The sequence below is a fragment of the Neoarius graeffei genome, chromosome 8 (assembly GCF_027579695.1).
Source record: "Neoarius graeffei isolate fNeoGra1 chromosome 8, fNeoGra1.pri, whole genome shotgun sequence".
Taxonomy (NCBI): Eukaryota; Metazoa; Chordata; class Actinopteri; order Siluriformes; family Ariidae; genus Neoarius; species Neoarius graeffei.
Window position 1 is genome coordinate 70,522,895 of NC_083576.1, and position 24,054 is coordinate 70,546,948.

The 24,054-nt window shown below is 42.2% G+C and overlaps 1 protein-coding gene across 3 annotated transcripts in view; it reads left to right on the forward strand.

Annotated features, from left to right (window-relative positions):
- The first annotated feature begins 2,497 nt into the window (after positions 1–2,497).
- The window catches only part of bpgm (2,3-bisphosphoglycerate mutase), a 36,591-nt gene continuing 15,034 nt past the window's right edge, over positions 2,498–24,054 (forward strand). For 2 of the 3 annotated variants that reach the window (XM_060928159.1, XM_060928155.1), the window contains exons 1-2: positions 7,551–7,637; positions 21,054–21,676. In XM_060928159.1, coding sequence (XP_060784142.1) covers positions 21,076–21,676 — 601 coding nt within the window. In that variant the 5' untranslated portion in view covers positions 7,551–7,637; positions 21,054–21,075. Of the gene's footprint in view, positions 3,015–7,550; positions 7,638–21,053; positions 21,677–24,054 lie in introns of those variants that run through there. The other variant, XM_060928156.1, reaches the window with a different exon arrangement.

Consider the following 24,054-nt stretch of genomic DNA (forward strand, 5'->3'; position numbering starts at 1 on the left):
CACCATTTTGTTTTTTGCTACTCACGGTATATGAGCTGATAGCCTCGTAGTAGAGTAGCCAATCAGAGCACACGATTGCTCATATCCAGTGAATGTGGATAGAATAAACATATATACACATCATTTCATTTGTATGCTTTTTCTATGCTGTTCATGTCAAATGGCTTCAGAGGAGTGAGTAAGTGTTACAAGTAAAAACGAAGGAAAAAAAACACCCATTCTCTGGATACTTTTTACAAACAAAAGTGCAATCATTTTGGTCACGTATATAATCCTATGCGGGGGAAAAAAGCTCATTTAGCATCATTTTGATATGTTGTGCACCATTTCTATGTTTACTTACTGTCCTTTTTATTTCAGAAGAAACAAAAGCCAAAAAATTCACAATCATGGCATTTATACTTAAAGGTTGGTATCATTCAATATTTTTGATGTAACACGCATTTAGTACATGTACACACACACACACACACACACACACACACACACACACACACACACACACACACACACTACTTCCAAAAAAGTTGAGACACTGTGTGAAGCATACATAAAAGCAGAATGTGAAGATTTGCAAATCATGGAAACCCTATATTTAATTGAAACTAGTAAAAAGACAATATATCAAATGTTGAAACTGAGAAATGTTATTGTTTTTGTTTTTAAATATATTCTCATTTTGAATTTGATGCCAGCAACACGTTTCAGAAAAGTTGGGACGGGGCAACAACAGACTGAAAAAGTTGTGTAATGCTAAAAAAACCCACCTAATTTGGTTAATTGGCAACAGGTCAGTAACATGACTGGGTATAAAAAGAGCATCCCAGAGAGGCGGAGTCTCTCAGAAGTAAAGATGGGGAGGGGTTCACTGCTCTGTGAAAGACTGCGTGGGCAAACAGTGCAACAATTTAAGAATAACGTTCCTCAATGTAAAATTGCAAAGAATTTGTGGATCACATCATCTATGGTACATAATATCATTAAAATATTCAGAGAATCTGGAGGAATCTCTGTATGCAAGAGACAAGGCTAACATCGGATGCCTGTGATCTTCAGGCTTTCAGGTGACACTGCATTAAAAGCAGACACGTGTCTGTAGTGGAAATCACTGTATGGGCTCAGGAACACTTCAGAAAACCATCATCTGTGAAAACAGTTCATTACTGCGTCCACAAATGCAAGTTAAAACCAGATATAAACAATATTCAGAAACACTGCCTTCTCTGGGCCCGAGCTCTTTTACAATGGACTGAGGCAAAGTGGAAAACTGTCCCGAGGTCTGAAGAATCAAAAGTAGAAATTATTTTTAGAAATCATGGACACCACGTCCTCCAGGCTAAAGAGGAGAGGGACCATCCGGCTTGTTATCAGTGCACAGTTCAATAATCAGCATCTGTGATGGTATGAGGGTGCATTAGTGCACATGACATGGGTAGCTTGTACATCTGGGAAGGCATCATTTATGATGAATGATATATACACATTTTGGAGCAATATGCTGCCATCCAGACAAAATCTTTTTCAGGGAAGGCCTTCCTTCTTTCAGCAAGACAATACCAAACTGCTTTCTGCGCATATTAAAACTGCATGGCTCCAGAGTAAAAGAGTCTGGGTGCTAAACTGGCCTGCCTGCAGTCCAGACCTATCTCACATTTAAAACATTTGGTACATTATGAAGCGCAAAATATGACAAAGGAGACCCTGAACTGTTGAGCAACTGAGATTGTATATCAGGCAAGAATGGGACAACATTTCTCTTCCAAATCTACAGCGATTGGTATCCTCAGTTCCCAGATGTTTACAGAGTGTTGTTAAAAGTAGAGGTGATGCAACACAGTGGTAAACATGCCCCTGTCCCAACTTTTTTGAAACGTGGCGCTGACATCAAATTCAAAATAAGCATATATTTTTCAAAAAACACTAAAATTTCTCAGTTTCAACATTTAATATGTTGTCTTTGTACTATTTTCAATGAAATGTAGGGTTTCGATGATTTGCAAATCTGAACATTCTGTTTTTATTTACAGTTTACACAGCATCCCAACTTTTTTGGAATTGGGGTTGTATATTATGGACATGAATGGCAATATTAGGTTTTCAGTTATTTCTTGAACTGTATGACATAATAACGTACAGCATACATCTTTAATAAAAAAAAAGTGGTGGGTCAAAATTATACATACAGCACACCTAATATTTGGGTAAATGTGCCTTAGCAAGTTTAACTTTTACTAGACATGTTTCATATCCGGGCGGCACGGTGGTGTAGTGGTTAGCGCTGTCGCCTCACAGCAAGAAGGTCCGGGTTCGAGCCCCGTGGCCGGCGAGGGCCTTTCTGTGCGGAGTTTGCATGTTCTCCCCGTGTCCGCGTGGGTTTCCTCCGGGTGCTCCGGTTTCCCCCACAGTCCAAAGACATGCAGGTTAGGTTAACTGGTGACTCTAAATTGACCGTAGGTGTGAATGTGAGTGTGAATGGTTGTCTGTGTCTATGTGTCAGCCCTGTGATGACCTGGCGACTTGTCCAGGGTGTACCCCGCCTTTCGCCCGTAGTCAGCTGGGATAGGCTCCAGTTTGCCTGCGACCCTGTAGAACAGGATAAAGCGGCTAGAGATAATGAGATGAGATGAGATGTTTCATATCCATCAACAAGTTTCTGGCAGAATTGTTGCTTTCTGGAATTCTGGTAGAGTTGAATTAAATTTGTCTGTTTCCTGGCATGGACCCAACTTTTAAGCATAGTCCACATATTTTCGATAGGGTTGAGTTAACTACATAAATTAGAACTAGACTTGGAAAACTAGAAAGACAAGGAACTGCAACTGAACACACTAACATTGTTGAGAAGTGCACTGACGGTGACAGTAGGGTTTTATACATGTACATGAGTCATAAGGCAGGACTTTACAAAACAAGACCAACATGATACAAGCTGAACACAAGAGATAGGTGTTAATATTCATCAAGTCATGCGATGTACAGAGCAAAAGCTAAAGAAATCAGGAAGGATTGGTAAGGTACGTGGTTGGATGTTTTCCATACATTCAATTAATTATTTTTAAAAATTGCATGCAGACAGTAAATGCAGAGTTTGTTGCATGTATGTGGGACTCGGTTATGGTTACAATGTAGTGAAGTAACAGGTGACATGTATTAGTAGAAATAAGTTATGGTAACTAGAGTAAATATATAGAACTTGAATATAAGAAGAAGAAACCTTTATTTGTCACATGCACACTTCAAGCACAGTGAGTTTCATCCTCTGCATTTAACCCATCTGAAGCAGTGAACACACGCACACACACCCAGAGTAGTGGGCAGCCACACTACAGCACCCAGGGAGCAGTCAGGGGTTAAGTACCTTGCTCAAGGGCACTTCAGCCCAAGGCCACCCCATGTTAACCTAACTGCATGTCTTTGGACTGTGGGGGAAACCAGAGAACCTGGAGGAAACCCGAACAGACACAGGGAGAACATGCAAACTCCACACAGAAAGGCTCCCGCCAGCCGCTGGGCTCGAACCCAGAACCTTCTTGCTGTGAGGTGACAGTGCTAACCAACTGCACCACCGTGTCGCCAAATGTAGACATTTGTACTGTGTTTGCTTGCTGTGTGTTGATGATTTTTTTTCTCCTCATTCCCATGTATTCTTCTTATTGCCATAAGTATGATTTTGATGTTGAGAAAAACCGTAAGATTTTAATGCTGCTTGATTAAAACCGTCTTATGATTTTAAAGTGTATTGGTATGGTTAGAATTTGATTTCAGGACTGGACTGGTTTTCTGTGACCCAGTTTTCTTTTTACAGACACCTGACAACCTTATTTGCCAACTCAGTTCTAACCTGATCACATCTCTAGTAGGAGAAAGTGTGTGTGTGTGGGGGGGGGAAATGACATTACTACTGTACATGTGTGTAATTAATACAGACTTAATGAATCATATCCAGCTCACATTAATTTAAAGGCAGGGTAGGTAAACCAGCAAGAGTAGGCTAGATTTTGAAAGTATCCACCAAAAAAAATCCCACCTCCTCACTTCAGCCCTCCCTCCAAAGCCACTCCACCAAAACACATGAACACACATTGCCTGATTACCGATGTAGGGCAAGTCCACAAGAGAGACAGCGTTGGGAGAAGAGCGTAGCACATCATTGTCATATCCAAATACCTCATGTCTCATTCACATGTTAAAAAAAAGCCCCACCTAACATTATCATAATGAATGTAAACAAAGAGTACTCACAGCTGTCGACTAGCTCGTTAGCTTTAGCAATTATGTCAGACCAAATGAAATGATTGGACTGGATTTTAACAGCCCTGTAACTGCCATGCAGATTAGGTCAACTGGATACTCGAAATTGCCCATAGTTGTGGACATGCGTGTGAAAGGTTATCTGTCTCTCTGTGTAAGCCCTGCGATAGATTGGCTACCTGTTCAGGTTGTACCCCGCTTCTCATGCACTGTCAGCTGGGATTGGCTCTGGCTCACCTCATCTCATCTCATTATCTCTAGCCGCTTTATCCTGTTCTACAGGGTCACAGGCAAGCTGGAGCCTATCCCAGCTGACTACGGGCGAAAGGCGGGCTACACCCTGGACAAGTTGCCAGGTCATCACAGGGCTGACACATAGACACAGACAACCATTCACACCTACGGTCAATTTAGAGTCACCAGTTCACCTAACCTGCATGTCTTTGGACTGTGGGGGAAACCGGAGCACCCGGAAGAAACCCATGTGGACAACATGCAAACTCCGCACAGAAAGGCCCTCGCCGGCCATGGGGCTCGAACCCGGACCTTCTTGCTGTGAGGCGACAGCACTAACCACTACACCACCGTGGCTCTGGCTCACCTGTGACTAGTAATGGATAAGCGGTATAGAGAATTGATTGATTGATTTTTATATTTATTTAAGTGTGAATACAAACTGGTCCTCAAAATTGCATCACACATGCAAGAAGACTTAAAACTTTCAGCAAAACCTTTTCCAAGAAGACATGAAACTGTCTTTCTAGGTTTAATATGACTAGATATTAGATGGTATGGAGTCTGATCTGCCCCTATACACCAGCCAGATCCCTATGCTCCACTACTACTGGTCGCCTGGCCCCTCCTCCTCTTCGTTCCTGCACAGCCTGCTCAAGACTGCTGTCTGTCCTGGTTCCCCATTGGTGGAATGACCTTCCCATTGAGGTCAGAACTGCCGACTTCCTGACCACCTTCAAGCACAGACTGAAGACTCACCTCTTCAGGCTGCACCTCTCCCCTGCTTCTCTGCTCACTGTGTAACTGCGTATCGGTCTAGACCAACCCAGGCTGTCTACTGTCTAGCCTGGGATTAGCCATTTGAGTTTTATTTTTCTCTATTTAGTTGTACTTTGTCAGTTCATTTGTATGGTTGGTTTGTTTCCTTGGCTGTTTGCTGAGTGTTGGTACTTCAACCGAATATTACACTAAATGTTATTCTATCACTTGTTCAGTTGGCACTAAAACCTTCTCTAGAAGTTCAGCACTTTGTGTACCTGATTTTTGCACTTCTTGTATGTCGCTCTGGATAAGAGCGTCTGCTAAATGCCATGTAATGTTATTACTAGGTTTTGTAAGATTTAAAACTATCATTTTTGTTTTTGGTAGAGGATCCTGGTCTTAATATTACTTGATGTCGAAAAGTAAATCAATAGCGTTGTCCATCTCCATTTTTGGCTTCTCATCTATTTAAAAGTAGACGGCCTTTCGATTTCATAAAATCGGTGAAATTTGGTCATTGTGATATACATTTATTTCTGTGATATCTAAAAAACCCCAGGCCATTCTGTGGCTGGGAAGTTATTTAATTTGAGGGGATTCCTGAGCAAATAATGTGCATGAAATCGCTCACTTTGCGCAGTCAAGCAGACAGAAGAAGTCCATGTGCGCATGCGCAGGTTTACCTTTTGGCGTCATCATCTTCTTCTTCTTCTTCTTCTCTTGGGTTTTACAGCAGCTGGCATCCAGTGTTGCATTACGGCCATCTACAGGTTTACCTTGACCATGCACTGAAAGTTATATCATTCTATCACTAAACAAACACCTGATCAGACCGAGGTGCTCGCTGACCACCGATATTTATTAGTTTGGTCCTGCATTTCCTTTCTTTCGCAACATAACGTCTTTTCTTCTCGCTTTTCATTACGGTCGTTCACGTTTCATTCGCACACTGACATCCTTCATTTTTCTGTCCTGTTTCAAAATTGTATCCCACAATGCCTTGTGCAAACGGGGAAAGCCCAGCATGTGATGCATGACGTAGTCTCTTGTATTGCGTCACGGTGAAGCAAGAAATAATAGCAGAGAATTTAGGGCCACGTGGCCCTAAATTCATCCATCCATCCATCTTCTACCGCTTATCTGGATCCGGGTCATGGAGGTAGCAGCCTAAGCAGAGCAGCCCAGACTTTCCTCTCCCCGGCCACCTCCACCAGCTCTTCCAGAGGAATACCGAGGCATTCCCAGGCCAGCCGAGAGATGTAATCTCTCCAGCATGTCCTGGGTTTGCCCTAAGGTCTCCTCCTGGTGGGGCATGCCCAGAAAACCTCCCTTGGGAGGCATCCAGGGGGCATCCTAACAAGGTGCCCGAACCACCTCAACTGACTCCTTTCGATGTGGAGGAGCAGTGGTTCTACTCAGAGTCTCTCCGGAATGACCAAGCTTCTCACCTGAAATTCATTGGAGATGCTCAAAGTTGATTGGCTCCCGATTTTTCGGGAGCTTGGAAGAGCTGTAGATAGCTTGCCTGGCCAGACTAAGCTCGCAACAGGCCCTCGTGTTGTGTCACGCTTAGAATGGGCAGGCCCAGGCTAAGCTTTTGGTCCTCTAAACAAAAATAATTAGTTGTCAGGAAAAATTATTTTTATGACCTAAACCTGGGGGCAGCACAGTGGTGTAGTGGTTAGCGCTGTCGCCTCACATCAAGAAGGTCCTGGGTTCAAGCCCAGTGGCCGGCGAGGGCCTTTCTGTGTGGAGTTTGCATGTTCTCCCCGTGTCCACGTGGGTTTCCTCCGGGTGCTCCGGTTTCCCCCACAGTCCAAAGACATGCAGGTTAGGTTAACTGGTGACTCTAAATTGACTGTAGGTGTGAATGTGAGTGTGAATGGTTGTCTGTGTCTATGTGTCAGCCCTGTGATGACCTGGCGACTTGTCCAGGGTGTACCCCGCTTTTCGCCCGTAGTCAGCTGGGATAGGCTCCAGCTTGCCTGCGACCCTGTAGAACAGGATAAAGTGGCTTGAGATAATGAGATGAGATGAAACCTGAAAAACGTGAAAGTCAGTACATCTTTAACTATTGTGGATGTGGTGGGGTTTTTTTTTTTTTTTTGCGCCTTCCTTTTTTCTCTTTTCGGCCACCGTAGTGTCTTAACCGGCCTCTCTGTGATGCAAGCAGCCTTCTCATTGGCTGGAATATAAAGTAAGGGCGGGTCTTAAATAACGCTCTACTTTCTATGTTAGCGCACTAGCTAATAATTGGTGTTTGCACCCTATGTAGTGTACTATATGAATCATTTTGGGAGATTTGGGATTAAGCCCGAGTATGTTCCCAGAGGTTCTAGTATAAGCCGTATATAGTGGCTTGTCTGTGTAAATGCTGGGGCTGGCCTGTGGTGAGTAACGGACCATTTTATAGCAGTTTCTGCAACGACAACATTTTCATACATGACGTTTTAGTTAAAAAAAAATAGAGGCTAATTATTTTGCTTGATATTATAAGCGATGTAGTTCGTATGTTGTTAGCATTTTGGCTTTTGGACGCTACAGATGTGCAGTTTGAGGTGCAATCACTGCAGCTGTTTGGTAAACAGGAACTTTAACGTTAACATTTCCTCATTTTATTTCCTTTTTCTCTGTAAGCAAGTGTATCTTTTAATTTTAAGAGTATTTATTGCACAGCTGCAGAAATGGGTCAGGTTGCTGTGGAAAGCTATAGCTGGTCCTTGACATTTAATCAGTGACCCCTGACCTTTCCTCTCTAGTGTCTGTGCTTTTTCTGACCTTAAACTACAGTTATACTTACAGTTACACTTAAATAAGGGCTATAAGGGCATTTTTTTAAATTATTTGGTATAAAGAATATAACTTTATTAACAGTGTAATAGAACAAACATATACACTACCGTTCAAAAGTTTGGGGTCACTTTGAAATGTCGTTATTTTTGAAAGAACAGCACTGTTCTTTTCAATGAAGATCACTTTAAACTAATCAGAAATCCACTCTATACATTGCTAATGTGGTAAATGACTATTCTAGCTGCAAATGTCTGGTTTTTGGTGCAATATCTCCATAGGTGTATAGAGGCCCATTTCCAGCAACTCTCACTCCAGTGTTCTAATGGTACAATGTGTTTGCTCATTGCCTCAGAAGGCTAATGGATGATTAGAAAACCCTTGTACAATCATGTTAGCACAGCTGAAAACAGTTGAGCTCTTTAGAGAAGCTATAAAACTGACCTTCCTTTGAGCAGATTGAGTTTCTGAAGCATCACATTTGTGGGGTCGATTAAATGCTCAAAATGGCCAGAAAAATGACTTGACTATATTTTTTTATTCATTTTACAACTTATGGTGGTAAATAAAAGTGTGACTTTTTGTGGAAAACACAAAATTGTCTGGGTGACCCCAAACTTTTGAACGGTAGTGTATGGGTCTGTCTCAGAAACTGGGTACTGTGAGGGTTCCCACTAAATATACTCACAGTCAATAAACTATATGGTTTTGAATGGTGATGATGGTTTTAATTTGAAATAAAATGATGAAAGAAATAATACAGATAAAACTAAATTTTTTATGTGAATATATTCAGAATTTGGCAAAAATTCTGCAAATTTGTGTAAAAATGGCGGCTTGATCTAGGACATGATAAATGGTCGACTACATCGCATTCCCTTAAAAAGGTTGTAGTCCACTGGAAAGTCTACAGTTATCACTAATTGTATTTTAAGTAGGGCTGTCAAACGATTAAATTTAATCGCGATTAATCTCAGAATTTCATATAGTTAATCGCGATTAATCGCATTTTTTTTAAATCTATGTAAATGAATAAGGCTTTTAAAGTGAAATGTGGGGCGGCACAGTGGTGTAGTGGTTAGCGCTGTCGCCTCACAGCAAGAAAGTCCGGGTTCAAGCCCCGTGGCCGGCGAGGGCCTTTCTGTGTGGAGTTTGCATGTTCTCCCCGTGTCCGCGTGGGTTTCCTCCGGGTGCTCCGGTTTCCCCCACAGTCCAAAGACATGCAGGTTAGGTTAACTGGTGACTCTAAATTGACCGTAGGTGTGAATGTGAGTGTGAATGGTTGTCTGTGTCTGTGTCAGCCCTGTGATGACCTGGCGACTTGTCCAGGGTGTACCCCGCTGGGATAGGATCCAGCTTGCCTGCGACCTTGTAGAAGGATAAAGCGGCTAGAGATGATATGAGAAGTGAAATGTTACAATTAAAATGGTGAACACATTTTATGCTAAAAGTCTCATCTCATTATCTCTAGCTGCTTTATCCTGTTCTACGGGGTCGCAGGCAAGCCGGGTCCTATCCCAGCTGACTACGGGCGAAAGGCGGGGTACACCCTGGACAAGTCGCCAGGTCATCACAGGGCTGACACATAGACACAGACAACCATTCACACCTACGGTCAATTTAGAGTCACCAGTTAACCTAACCTGCATGTCTTTGGACTGTGGGGGAAACCAGAGCACCCGGAGGAAACCCACGCGGACACGGGGAGAACATGCAAACTGCACAGAAAGGCCCTCGCCGGCCACGGGGCTCGAACCCGGACCTTCTTGCTGTGAGGCGACAGTGCTAACCACTACACCACCGTGCTGCCTTATGCTAAAAGTACTTGTTAAAAACTGCTGGGACAAGAGAAAATGGTAAGGGAGTTTATTCACTCGCATACTAGGCAGTACTGAACATACAAAACACCAAATTGGATTTTGTGATGGATTAGGGAGCTGTAGTCTCAAATATAAAACATGTAGTCACATACTACTGTGTCTCAGTTCAGACATGTGTGACAAAAGAAAATAAAAATGAAATAAAACTTCAATTGTGCTGGAGTTGTATTCAGTCACAGCCTATAGGACTTCACAGTACTGTGCAAACAAAAAGAAATTCCAGTTGGACTTCAATAAAGACATTTAGTATCATATCGCAGTGCTACAGCATACTGAAATCTCACTTTACAAAAGTATTTTAGAACTGCAAAGTGCATATCAAAGCCAACTCAATCACACTCTACTTTTAAAATGAAACTTCCCGTTTAACAGACCTTTCTCCATCACTTACTCTTATTGAAGCAGCGCGCGACAAGCCTCAACAGGAACTACGGGTGACTCGCAGGGCCAAATAAGAATTTGCGTTAACGGCACTATTTTTTTTTTTTAATCACGATAAATTGAGATCGCATTAATGCGTTATCGCGTTAACTTAGACAGCCCTAATTTTAAGTTGTAACTTTATACACCTAAGGATTGGCGCGCTCACAGAATAATCATAACCGTAATAAAACATCATGCAAAATATTTGATCACCGTTGTAACTCTATTTTCCGCAGACCCAGAACCAATACGATCGTGTGTTTTGATCTAAACGGAAAGCCTCAGGGTCAAGGTCACTACCTCACCAAAAGTAGTAACTTAAAATCACTACGCCATATAAAGATTAATTATAAATCTGCGATTTTTGTTTTTTTAAAACGAAAGCTGAAAGTTAGGTATAGAATATGTTTCTTACAGAATGTTACGATGGTAGCTGGTCTTGTATGAATTTCTGAGCTATAAAATGAGTTGTGGTCTATTTTTTACCGTAGCGTGTTATTTGTGTGCAGGGAAGGACACACATTAACAATTTGCATGTGTAGAATGGAATTTTCCACTCCAACAGTTAGAAGTTGATCGTGCTTCCATTTGCGGTCTTTCTGTTACGCGAGTGATCTGTTCGGACGTTATCGCTGAAAAGGTGAGTTTTGGCAGTTTTGTTTTAGTCTTGCAGTATAAGGCAATAGAATGTTTCTTTTTCATCTTACGTTCATATTTCGTAGTGTTTGTGTATTTTTGGCCAATATTTTGCAACCATGGTCAATTTAGATTGAACTTTTGATAGACTCTACGGCCAGTCATTTTGCCCCGCCTCTGCCTCGCGCTCCGTCCGGTGCAGTAGTGATGTCCCGTTGCTCGCGCGCCGCAGCAGAGACCCGCGCGACCTTCAGCTGGTACAGTCACTGTTCTTTTACCACCGCTGTTATTCTCATCTTTCCGGTGTGTTCTTGATTTTTCCATTGTGTCCTATTTCGCCATATCAAATACCCAAAATGTATCATATTATTCATATTTAAGTGAATAATCAATTCAGTCATCATAACTTTGCATTTTTAATCCAAGCAATCAAAAAGAAGAAATTTATTCAATATTTTCACTCATCTGTGAAGGAGGGGCTTTAATTCTTCATGATGTAGTTATTTTATATGAAAATCAATTTTACAAAAGCATTTGAATTGTAATCAAAAAAAATTTCCACAGTGGAGGCCAGATAAAGCAAGATGCTATCTTTATTCTTCTTAAACATTGATTGTTGGGTAAATGCAAAAAAAAAAAAGTAAAATTAGAAAATTTATTTTTTGACCATAATGTCCCAAATGAGAGACCAGTTTCTGAGATGGACCCATATATAATTACAAATTAATTGGCATAAAACCCAATGATAAAAGTGCAACATTTTTTTCAGCAAGTCACTTTTTTTTTTTTTTTTTTTTTACAGTGGAGTCGAATCTTCATAGATGTGGGACAATAAACTCTCCCAAGCAAGAATAATTCAAGGTCAGGGTTTGCAGAAAAATTTAGACTTTTAATAAATCAATCAATCAATCAGTAAAAGCCGAGTCAGTCTGCAGAGTGCAGGGTGGCCGCGGGTCCTTAAAAAGTCTTAAATTTAATTTTCCTAAAATAAGGCCATTAAAAAGTCTTAAGTCTTAAATTTCAAACCCTGTGGTCTTAAATTTTCAATCTTAAATTTATGGAGATTTTACTCAGTCATATCGTTAAAATGTGGTACACTTTGGATGGGGAAAAAGTTTAATCGTTTTTGATGCTCACAATTATACCGCGCAGGCTCCGAATCCACCGGTTGCTAGACACAAGCGTGCTTGACAACCACTCAGTGCCTGATCTGTTGTGTAAGTCCTATCGTTTGAGAGAGAGAGAGCAGCCCCGCCCCTCTCTGCTCCCTGAGTGGAGCTCGTCGCCTTGGTAACGGTGCTCAGGTGCAGGGAAGAGACACAATATGACAAGCAAAGAGCGCTTTTTCTCAGAGTTCCCTCTCCTCGAACAACGCTGATTTACATGGAAACGAAAGGAGCTATTCACAAAATTCTTGCACATTGAGCGCTACAAGGCTCCCATGAACACATTGATGTAAGTTTTTTGTCCCTAGTGTAAAAAATGTGGACACTAGAGCGAGTTAAAAACAAGTGACATTTCTGATTTTGCAGTCAAAGCGCTGCCAGGTTTATAATGGGAGTCTATGAGGCAGCGCGCCTGTCCTCTCCTTACTTTCAGGCTTCTCATTCAAAAACTGTAAATCCTATCGCTCAGGTAGACACATTGTGTGAATCAAGACAAGTGTGACTACAACTTTTGAGAAAATTGTGTGTAGAGTGAAAATTGTGGCTGAAAACACAGTTTAAATGAGAAAGTTAGAGCTTTTTTTTTTTTTTCAAGCTGCCTACACTCTAAACTCCTGAGCGCCACTGGTGTGTAACGCCATAGACACCCATTATAAATTCTGAATTTCTTCAGATTTGCTCATAGTGTTTGATCTGTGACTGATCAAAAAGTATAGAACCTAGCAAAAAAGTTGAATGCCAGATCCATACAGGAGAATTTTGTCTCCGTTTTAAAGTTTGAATCATGTCTCGAGGTGAAAGCATGCCAGAGCAGCGGATGTTTGAAAAACATTGTGCGTTTTTTTTTTTTCAATGAATTCCATAGAAAATGAATGGGAAATTGTGTGATTTTTTTCGCGACTATGTCATGAAAAAATCGTAGAATGCTGAACAAAGTAATAGCATAGGGAGTCTGATCGAGCCGCACGTTTTGATGTATTGTTTGTCTGTGTGCGACGTATGGTTATTGGGTTATTCGAAATCTAAATTTGTACAGAAGATGAAAAACGGAAGAACAAGAGTTTGCTGTGCTTTGGGAGTCAATAGTTTGCAATGCATAGCACTGCATCACTAATAATAAACTCCTGTGCACGCAGTTCCCAGGATTAAATGTATTTTCCACAGACCATTTATTTATTCACTTTACTCAAATACAAAGTAAAATGGCAGTAAATCATCTTTCTTTTCTTGCGTATTGCATCATGAGGCGTTCCTGGCTTGTAAATCTCTTATTTTCGGTGCATGACACGTTCACGCAACTGAGCATGCTATGAATTAACAACGACAACGGTCTGCAGTGGGGCTACACAATTAAACACTCGGCGAACATTTCTCCATTTGTGTATGCAAATACACTCCAACAACTCAGTTTGGTTTCATTTACAACCAACGGTGTCTTTTGATGCCAGCACGTAATTGAACGAGAGAAGACTGGTTTACCGGAGACAAAATAAGCGTCATCTCTGCTTCTGTTCCCTCTGATGTCGCCTCCGACGGCCCCGACACACTACTGCCTCCGCCGAGTGCGCGCACACACCACATGTCGGGGCCGCAGATGAGTTACTCTCCCTTGATCAACGAAGTCGGCGGGGAATTTGTGGTTATTATCGGTACAAACAGCGCGAATCACAACTTAAATGAGTGCGGTTCAGTTTGACATTATTGTCAGTCCGTTAGATAAACATTTAATTTTATTAAAATCGAAAATTAATATTTAGAGCCTGTGGGCTACAAAAATAATAGTCATTAAAGTAGCCGGCTGGACTTAATTGTGTAGTCGGCTACAAAAAGTCCGTGTGTCAGACATTTTAAGTACCTTTGTAAAAGTTTTGCAAATGTTGCAGTCAGCATTTAAAATGCTAACTTAAAGTTTTTGTACAAGTTTCAGTTTATTAAACTGTCATTTTATTAAATGTGTCTGCTTTTGTAATAAAGTACTGAAAGAAAAAGCAAACACAGCATTGCGATTTCTTATCCATCCATTAAAAAAAAAATCCCTCCCTCCCTACTGAAAATTTTTTTGCTCACCCGGTGGACAGGAAACGGATTTTTTTTTAAGGATGGCCTTGGATTCAAACATTGTCACAATCAGAATGCAGTCACATAGTTACAAGTTTATCCGATCCTTATATTGTGTTCTGAGTGTGTGAATGCCTGTCAAGGAAAAGAAATGAAGTACTTCTACTAGAATAGTGTTTTCTGGTGAATGTTTACAAGGACAATAAGTTACATTAAATTATATAGTTTTTTTTTTTCAAAAGAGTACGTTTTTGCGTGACTTTAGATTTGGTCTTAATTTTTTTTGGAACATGGTCTTAAAAAGTCTTAAATTTAACTTGGACAAACCTGTAGACACCCTGGAGTGATCTGACTCCAAAAGTGCAAAGCATCCATTTTTATAGCGCTCGAACATAAAGTTTGATGCAATTTATGAAGTATAATGAATTCTGATTAATTCACACGTTTCACCATACAAGACCTTGTTTCCACCAATATTTTTTTCTCTTGGGCCATATAAACCCTCTAAGTCTCCATCAATATTTCCAGTATGGCATTGATGTCATTTAAAAAAAAAAGATATATTCAGGTCTCGCTCGATCAATATTTCCGAGGTCACACTCTTCTTTCAGCTGTTCCTGTTAGGGGTTGCCACAGCGGATTTGTTCCACATATGGTGGCACGGTGGTGTAGTGGTTAGCACTGTCGCCTCACAGCAAGAAGGTTCTGGGTTCGAGCCCAGTGGCCGATGGGGGGGGCCTTTCTGTATGGAGTTTACATGTTCTCATGTCTGCGTGGGTTCCCTCTGGGTGCTCTGGTTTCCTCCACAGTTCAAAGACATGCAGTTAGGTTAACATGGGGTGGCCTTGGACTGAAGTGCCCTTGAGCAAGGTACCTAACCCCTAACTGCTCCCTGGGCGCTGTAGTATGGCTGCCCTCTGCTCTGGGTGTATGTATGTACTGTGTGTGTGTGTGTGTGTTCACTGCTTCAGATGGGTTAAATGCAGAGGATGAAGCTCACTGTGCTTGAGTGTGCATGTGACAAATAAAGGGTTTTTTTTTCTATATTTGATTTGGCATAGGTTTTACACCGGATATCCTTCCTGACGCAACCCTCCCCATTCTATCCTGGCTTGGGACTGGCACCAAGTATGCACCTGCTTGTGCAACCGCGGTAGCTGGGTATTTACCAAATCTGCATGTCTTTGAACTGTGGGAAGAAACCGGAGCACCCAGAGGAAACCCATGCAGACACAGGGAGAACTCTATACAAAAAGTCTCCCTTAGCCATGAGGTTCGAACCCAGAACCTTCTTGCTGTGAGGTGACCGTGCTGCCCACTGCATTACTGTGCCGCCCATTTTCAAGGCCATACTGCGCTAACTTAAAAAAAATAATAATAATTTAAACTAGACTTTATTCTGATTTTATACGAGTCAAAGCTCTATAACAGTATAATGTTTTGACCAATCTGTTTGTAATTTCTTTTTAAGTATTAATCAACTTCATTTACTCTTTACTGAAAATCAACATGACTGACTTTGGCCGAATCCCATTTCACCCCTTGGACCAACCCCTTGGCCCTTCCCCTCCATTTTGCGCGTTCACGTGAAGGGGTAGGGGTATCCCAATCCCAGTTAACGCGGAGGGGTAGGGGAAGGGGGAGGGCTTCTGTACCCCTCCAAACGGAGATTTTCCTGGAGCTGACTCCGAACGAAGGGGTTTGAGTGATTTCCCACAATGCCATGCGGATTTCAGCGAGATTTCATGCGGATTTCAGAAAGATGGCGGTTCCCGCGGCGAAAGATTGTCATAAATGTATTTTCTCCATTATTTACGTGTTTTAAGTTGTTATCCAGAGGAAACACGCCGCTTGATTCGCTTTCGAGCTGAGAATGAGCAGCGATTTCTGAAATCCAAGCTGCTGCTAAAAAGCTTTGGGAGTGAGTATTGTTTTCGGTTGCTTGACTGCGTACGTTTTGTTCTGTTATTCTCGCTTTTATTGTTTACATGAGTGTTCTGACACCTCATTCTGTCGGATGTGGTGCACGAAGCGCCAAAGATATCCCATTCAGTGGTGTTAGTTAACAAATCACACCCTGCCAGCAGAGATTTCTGCCTCTGGTTCTGACTGTAGCGGCTGGTCGCAGCCAATGACGCGTCGCGTTTTGCTAACGTAAACGCTGACGGAGGTACGCGATGACGTATGCAATCGTTGAAGGGCTATCCCAATACGTAAGGGTTGAATTTCAAGCCCTATCCCTTGTAGCTCAGTTTCAAGGGGAAGGGCCAAGGGGAAGGCGGAGGGGAAGGGGGAGGGGTAGGGGTAGAAATTAGAATTGGGATTGGGCCTTTGAATCAAAATATAATCAACATAAAACAAATCACTCTATTTGTGGTTACATATGCATATAAAATCACCACACCAGCAGAAGAGTCCAACTTTCAATTTCTGTTTCGTTTTACTGGGTTCATTTATCACACATTCTGATTGGCTCCTGGGTGATTATATGATAAATTTCATGCATTTTCAACATAGTGAGGCCGAATAATACCCCATAAGGCCTAATGCGCCGCTTTGCCTTATATAATGTTAACAGCACTTTTTTCCTAATTTTATTACAATTAACAATTATTTGCTGAAGGCGAGGTGAATATAATCGAGACGAAGTCAAGGTTATTATTCACTGATATTCACTGAGCCTGAGGCAGATGGTTGTTTTAAGTATAAATACACAGGTGATTATGGAAAAAAAATTACATTTAAAAAATCCTTTATTTCTAACTTCAGAAGTGGCATGCAAATGCAGACTTGTCACTTATCTACGCCAAGTCACAGAAAATACTTTTGTTTTGACATAAAAATAAATCCCAATTTCAACTTACCTTTGAATAGTTTTAGACCAAACTTCGTAGCATCTTTAGTGCTTTTAGGAACAGAATTTTCTTTCAGAATTTGTAATTCTAACTCACTTACAGTGCTGAAGCGACTGGCTGCCATTTTGCCAAGTCACTCGAGGTGATTATCGAGAAATAGAAATTCAATCAGCGCATGCGATTTTCTGTAATGACACCTGTATTTATCCTAATTGAAATTGACATTTACCTTAGTCATTACCACTGTAATCATTTTAAATCATTATTTAATTTATTATTATTATTTAAAAAAGATAGCAGAAGGGCGGCACGGTGGTGTAGTGGTTAGCGCTGTCGCCTCACAGCAAGAAGGTCCGGGTTCGAGCCCCGTGGCCGGCGAGGGCCTTTCTGTGCGGAGTTTGCATGTTCTCCCCGTGTCCGTGTGGGTTTCCTCTGGGTGCTCCGGTTTCCCCCACAGTCCAAAGACATGCAGTTTAGGTTAACTGGTGACTCTAAATTGACTGTAGGTGTGAATGTGAGTGTGAATGGTTGTCTGTGTCTATTGGCCCTTTTCCACTACCCTTTTTCAGCTCACTTCAGCCCGACACGGCTCGCGTTTCGACTACCTCAGAGCAGCACGACTCAGCTCGCTTCAGCCCTGCTTGGCACCCAAAACTAGCACAGTTTTGGAGTAGGGCTGAAGCGAGCCAAACCGAGCCGAGTGGGGCTAGGGGTGTGAGGAGACACTCCCCTGTGCACTGATTGGTGAGGAGGAGTGTCCTCACATGCCCACACAGGCCCCGCGAGCACGCTGGGATCTGTAAACACCGTAAACCCGGAAGAAGAAGAATTACGAGAATTTCTGAAGCCTTATGCGCCTCGCCTCATCTATATGCTCTTGCCAGTATCTGTTGGCGTTGTCAGTGACAACAAGCCACAGCACCAAGACCAGCAACACTAACGACTCCATGTCCTCCATGTTTATTGTTTACTATCCGGGTCGTGAGACTACCGCTTAAAAGATCACTGATGTCACTGTTTGCGCCGCCTAACGACATCACGTGATGTCCACCCACTTTCGCTGACTCCACCCAATGTGTCCACCCACTTCCAGCCAGCACGGTTCAGCGCGGTTGTAGTCGAAATGCAACTCCAACAGCCCGACTCAGCACGGCACGGCTCAGCCCAACTCGGCCGCGTTGGTAGTGGAAAAGCGGCATTAGTGTCAGCCCTGTGATGACCTGGTGACTTGTCCAGGGTGTACCCCGCCTTTCGCCCGTAGTCAGCTGGGATAGGCTCCAGCTTGCCTGTGACCCTGTAGAAGGATAAAGTGGCTAGAGATAATGAGATGAGATGAGAAGATAGCAGAAATTGAGCTTGGTATTACAACTAAAACTGTTAGCACTGTCGCCTCACAGCAAGAAGATTCTGGGTTTGAGCCCAGCGGCTGACTAGGGCCTTTCTGTGTGGAGTTTGCGGTTTGTATTCTCCCTGTGTCTGTGTGGGTTTCCTCAGGGTGCTCCGGTTTCCTCCCACAGTCCAAAGACATGCAGATTAGGTCAACTGGCTACTCTAAATTGCCCACAGATGTAAATGTGAGTGTGAATGGCTGTTTGTCTCTGTGTTAACCCTGCGATAGACTGGCGACCTGCCCAGGGTGTACCCCACCTCTCACCTAGTGTCAGCTGGGATTGGCTCCAGCTTGCCTACGACCAACAGTGGATAAGTGGTATAGAAAATGAATGAATTTATCATTTGTTACTGTCTAATATTATTGCGTTTGGACAGGGTGTTTCTCAAACTGATGTTTTTATGTTTCTATTAACATGAACTAACATTTGACCATTTTTGTTAATCTTGATAATGAAGGGGGCGGCACGGTGGTGTAGTGGTTAGCGCTGTCGCCTCACAGCAAGAAGGTCCTGGGTTCAAGCCCAGCGGCCAGTGAGGGCCTTTCTGTGCGGAGTTTGCATGTTCTCCCCGTGTCCGCGTGGGTTTCCTCCGGGTGCTCCGGTTTCCCCCACAGTCCAAAGACATGCAGGTTAGGCTAATTTGTGGCTCTAAATTGACCGTAGGTGTGAATGTGGGTGTGAATGTGAGTGTGAATGGTTTTGTCTCTGTGTGTCAGCCCTGTGATGATCTGGTGTCTTGTCCAGGGTGTACCCCGCCTCTCGCCCGTAGTCAGCTGGGATAGGCTCCAGCTTGCCTGCGAAGAACAGGATAAGCGGCTACAGGTAATGGATGGATGGATGGATTGACAATGAAGGACCTGTAAAACCTAACATACTAATTGTCTCATTATACATTATGTTCTTCATCTATAGTATTTTAATTTTTCGATTACGTTCATTATGTCTTATATTAAATATAGTTAGTTTTTGTTTTTTTCTTTTTTATCAGACATCTAATTTTTGGGTTTGTTTACCTGACATGTTTCGACGTACAACTTCCGTCTTCCTCAGAGTGTCACCGGATGTTATTGGTGACGCATCTTTTATCAGCTGCTGTTTCAGAATACATCCGGACAACAGATGCAACACCATATATGAGATTCCATGTCAATTATGCAATAAAACTTATATTGGGGAGACAGGAAGGAGTTTCAACACAAGAAAAAATGAACATAAGAAAGAATGCGAAAAGGAGACAGCTACAAGACAAACCCGAACAATAAAAGAAAAGGCACAACAGGAAAATTATAAGTCAGCTATAACAGATCATTGCAAAAGGGAAAATCACATTATGGACTGGGGGAATGCCAGAGTCATCCGCACAGAAGATAACAAACATCAGCGCTGGATCAGGGAGGCCATGGAGATCCGTAAGCGAAGCCCGAGGACCATCAACCAGGATGAGGGAGCATACATGCTCTCCCACACCTGGAGTGCCATCTTGCAGGGGACGAACAGACAGTATAAGGCGTGACCGACCTGTCAAACCAGACAGGAAGGCCACGCCTTCAGAAACAGCAGCTGATAAAAGATGCGTCACCAATAACATCCGGTGACACTCTGAGGAAGACGGAAGTTGTACGTCGAAACATGTCAGGTAAACAAACCCAAAAATTAGATGTCTGATAAAAAAGAAAAAAACAAAAACTAAGTATTTTAATTGTGTGCAGGAACTTGGCAATAAGATCGAGATCCATTGTACCTGACTCCTCGCCCTGTGTAATATTACCAATTATCTTATTTAGGAGGCTCAGGTAGAGTGATGGCTGGTGATGATATTAAATGGGAGAGTGAAATGTAATACCCGTCATTAGTTTGACAATCAAACTATTAGCGCTAAGCAATACATTATGTCACAAGGTAATGGAATGATGAGGCAAACTGTTGCACACACTTAAAGACAAACTTAATGACCTCCTGGCAGATGTATTCACGACTTAAACATTAAGGGTTTTTTTTGTGTTTTATTTGTTGTTTTTAACTGTTATGTGATACTCTTGTTTCTTCTCAATGACACATGGTGAACAAACGTTTTAACCTTTTTATTCAAACCAAACAACAAAACGTGCAGTTCTGTCCTCTGTCCTTAGTTGGACAATGTCTGCTCAGTCTCTCTATTTATTAGTTTCTTCTCCAAATCTATTTTTGGGGAAAAAAAATGGAGTAAATAATCCACCTTTTTGACACACCTGTGTCTGTCGATCACGTCCATTTTCTCAGTCGCTGCTCGTGTGTTATGGATTTCTGAAAAATATCAGCGAAAATGGAGATTAAATCTAGGAAGAGTTTCCTAGTAATCACCGGAGACATCAGTCACTGATATGCTGCGTGAATCTATATTCTAGGCTAGAAAGAAATCAGCCCTAGCTTCTCTTCTTTATACGATTCATTGGGTTTATTTTATAACTATTGATGTCGCTGTTGCACTTGGTTCCACAAAACTCCAAAATAATCTGCCATAAAACATTTCTTAGCAACAAATAATCTGACATGGATACTGAAAACAAAACCTTATATTGCTCATCTGAGTGGATCTTTTAACTTTTTAAAAAAAAAATTTTTCCCCAGGCTCACGCATCACACCACCTTGATGTTGAAGCACAAACTCTTCCTGCTGCGGCATGGCGAAGGAGCGTGGAACAAAGAGAACCGCTTCTGCAGCTGGGTTGACCAGAAACTGAGTGAGAATGGAGTCCTAGAGGCTCAGGAGTGCGGCCAGATGCTGAAGCAGCACGGCTACAAGTTTGACCGTGTTTTCACCTCGATCCTCAGCCGCTCCATTCAGACAGCGTGGCTCGTGCTGGAGGCCATGGGCCAAGAGTGGGTGCCCATCACAAAGTCATGGCGGCTGAACGAACGCCACTACGGCACTCTGATTGGCCTGAACCGGGCTGAGATGGCACTGAAACATGGTGAGGAGCAGGTAAAGCTGTGGAGGCGGGGTTATGACATCACTCCACCCCCCATCAATGAGTCCCATCCCTACTTTGCGGAGATCTACAATGACCGGCGGTACAACACATGTGACGTGCCCAAAGAGGAGTTGCCCAAAACAGAGAGCCTGAAGGAGGTGCTGGACAGACTCCTGCCTTACTGGAATGATGTCATCGTTCCTGAAATTAAGAGTTGCCGAACTGTCCTCATTTCAGCTCATGGAAACAGCTGCAGAGCATTGCTCAAGCATCTAGAAGGTAAGTGATCACTTGTAAACTAGTTTAGAGTTAAAGGAGATATGCAGAACCTTTTATTTTTAAATAAATTTCTGAGTGGATAGGATCTCCATCCTTGACTCTTGTATGCTGCATAAATAGGAATAAAAAAATATATATTTTTGAGAGTTAAAATCGACCGCAAAGTTGGCATTCGAGCTGAGCCAGCCAGCCCTGAGTGCGTGACGTCACAGCGGGAACCGGTTTTAAGGCCGAGGCCTTTGACAGCTATAGACCAAAGTCATATAAATAAAAAATTATGGTGAAAGTAAGAAATACCGTTACCGACTTGCTCAACTAAGACTGATTTGACTTCATTGATTGTGGGTTGACTCTCATTAAAACAGGATAGGGTGTTATAACTTATGCAACATACCTGTACATGCATGCATTTTCACTGATAAAACGTAAAAGGCTAATTAAATAATCAGATGAACTGAGACAATCACATTCTGAAGCAAATTAAATAATCTTATACCAGTAACTTAAACACACAATACAAGTTACATGTATTAATCTAAATGCAGGTAAACAATGAGTGTTTTTGTTGTTTTGTATCCAAATGAGAATCGGCGCTTACCCGTCTGTGTTCTCGCTTCTTGAAGGCCGATCTTGTGGCTGATTGTTTTGAAACAATCTGACTTTCAGTTGTTCGTTCAGTTCTGTTAATTCGCTTCTTCCACGTAAGGGCGAGATATTGCTGCTGAGGAAATCCAGCGGAGAAATCAGACGGCTGCTCCACTCATTCTCCATTTTCTCCATACTGAGTACTCCGCCATTACTGCTCGGCTCAGGCAATTACTCAAACCCGGGATGGGACGTCACCAGTTTTAGCCACAACCGCGGGGAGGTCACTGCCTGAGCGATATGTCCCATCCCGGGTTTTAGCAACAACCCTCGGCTCACGCTCCGGGAGAACTGGTGCAACTGAACTTGCTTTCCTTTTCTTGTAGTTTTCTTTTCTTTTAATTGTTGGGACTGCACTCTCTTTCAATACGGGCTTATAGCCAACGCTCCTCAACAGATCAGAGGTCTCGTATGAGTCTTCAGTAAAATGTGCAGAGCAGAGGAGGGACCGCTTCGTAGACGCCCAATGTGCCCGTGAACTACTCGCAAAACGCGTTCAAATCTTTGCAGTTTGAACATTCTTGGGCCATGAATGCAACGTAAATCCACCTTCTGTCGTGTTGCTGCATCCACTAGCAACACGTCTACGTGGCATGGCGATAAATTAGCTCAAAATGGAAGCTCGAAGTTGCAGTCAGCTCTGTGTTTTAGTATAGCGGAAATGGCAATGAGACTAATAGACTTCCTGCTATGACGTCACAGATGTCAAGGTCGGTCACTCAGACTGCTACCTATATGAATCATTTTAATCGTAAAAATTACTATACTAGATTTATTGTTAACACAACTATTCCTGTGCCGTTCTTGAGGTCTCAAGGCATTTATAAACAAAAAGTGAGGCCATGGTTCTGCGTATCTCCTTTAAGTTCAGGTTGTAGTCACAAAGAATTTTAGGATAAAGTTGCTCCTAACTGGATCATAACTGACTTAGAAGAAACCTAGGTTTTTCTATATATGAAATACTTTCTGGATTATGTTAACCAGTTATTTTAAAGTATACTGGAATATCTTAAAAGACCATCAAGCAGCTTGTCACGAAGAAATTACAAATTCTGAAATCCCTAGACCAGGGGTGTCAAACATGCAGCCCGCGGGTCACATCCGGCCCAAACAAAGATTCAAAATGGTCCGCACGTCAACTAAAGATTCTGCAGTCTTTGCATCAACCGTTACCATGAAACACAATCTGTCCTCCATTCGCTAGGTCATGACAACCCATTTCAAGTAAACTGTGAGATCGCAAGCTAGCTTCTTGATGTCAAAGAAAAGGGAAGTTGATAAACAGTTGAAGCTTTCAGGAAATGTGGACAAAAACCTACTTGTTTTGGGATGTTAAGAGTAAGCCAGTTTGTTTAGTTTGCTCACAGTGCTGCTCACTGAAACACACTAATTTTTTACTACAACGTAGTTTTTGAATGGTGAGGACAGGCAAGTTCTTATATTGAACGTAAACTGTTGACTGCACTTATTTTCATTAATGTTAATAATTCTACTGTATGTTATATGTTTAAAAACATCAAACAAAACACACTGGAATGTTTAAGTTATTCCACAAAATCGAGTCGTACATGAGCTGATAGCCGATGAGGTGCGTAGCACCGAGTTGGCTATAAGCCATGTACAACGAGATTGAGTGGAATAACTGTATTATTCTATCCGCATTCACTGGATTTTGAGAAACAGAGCATTTTAATTTTGTGCAAATTCGATAAATAAAAACTTTATACAAAACA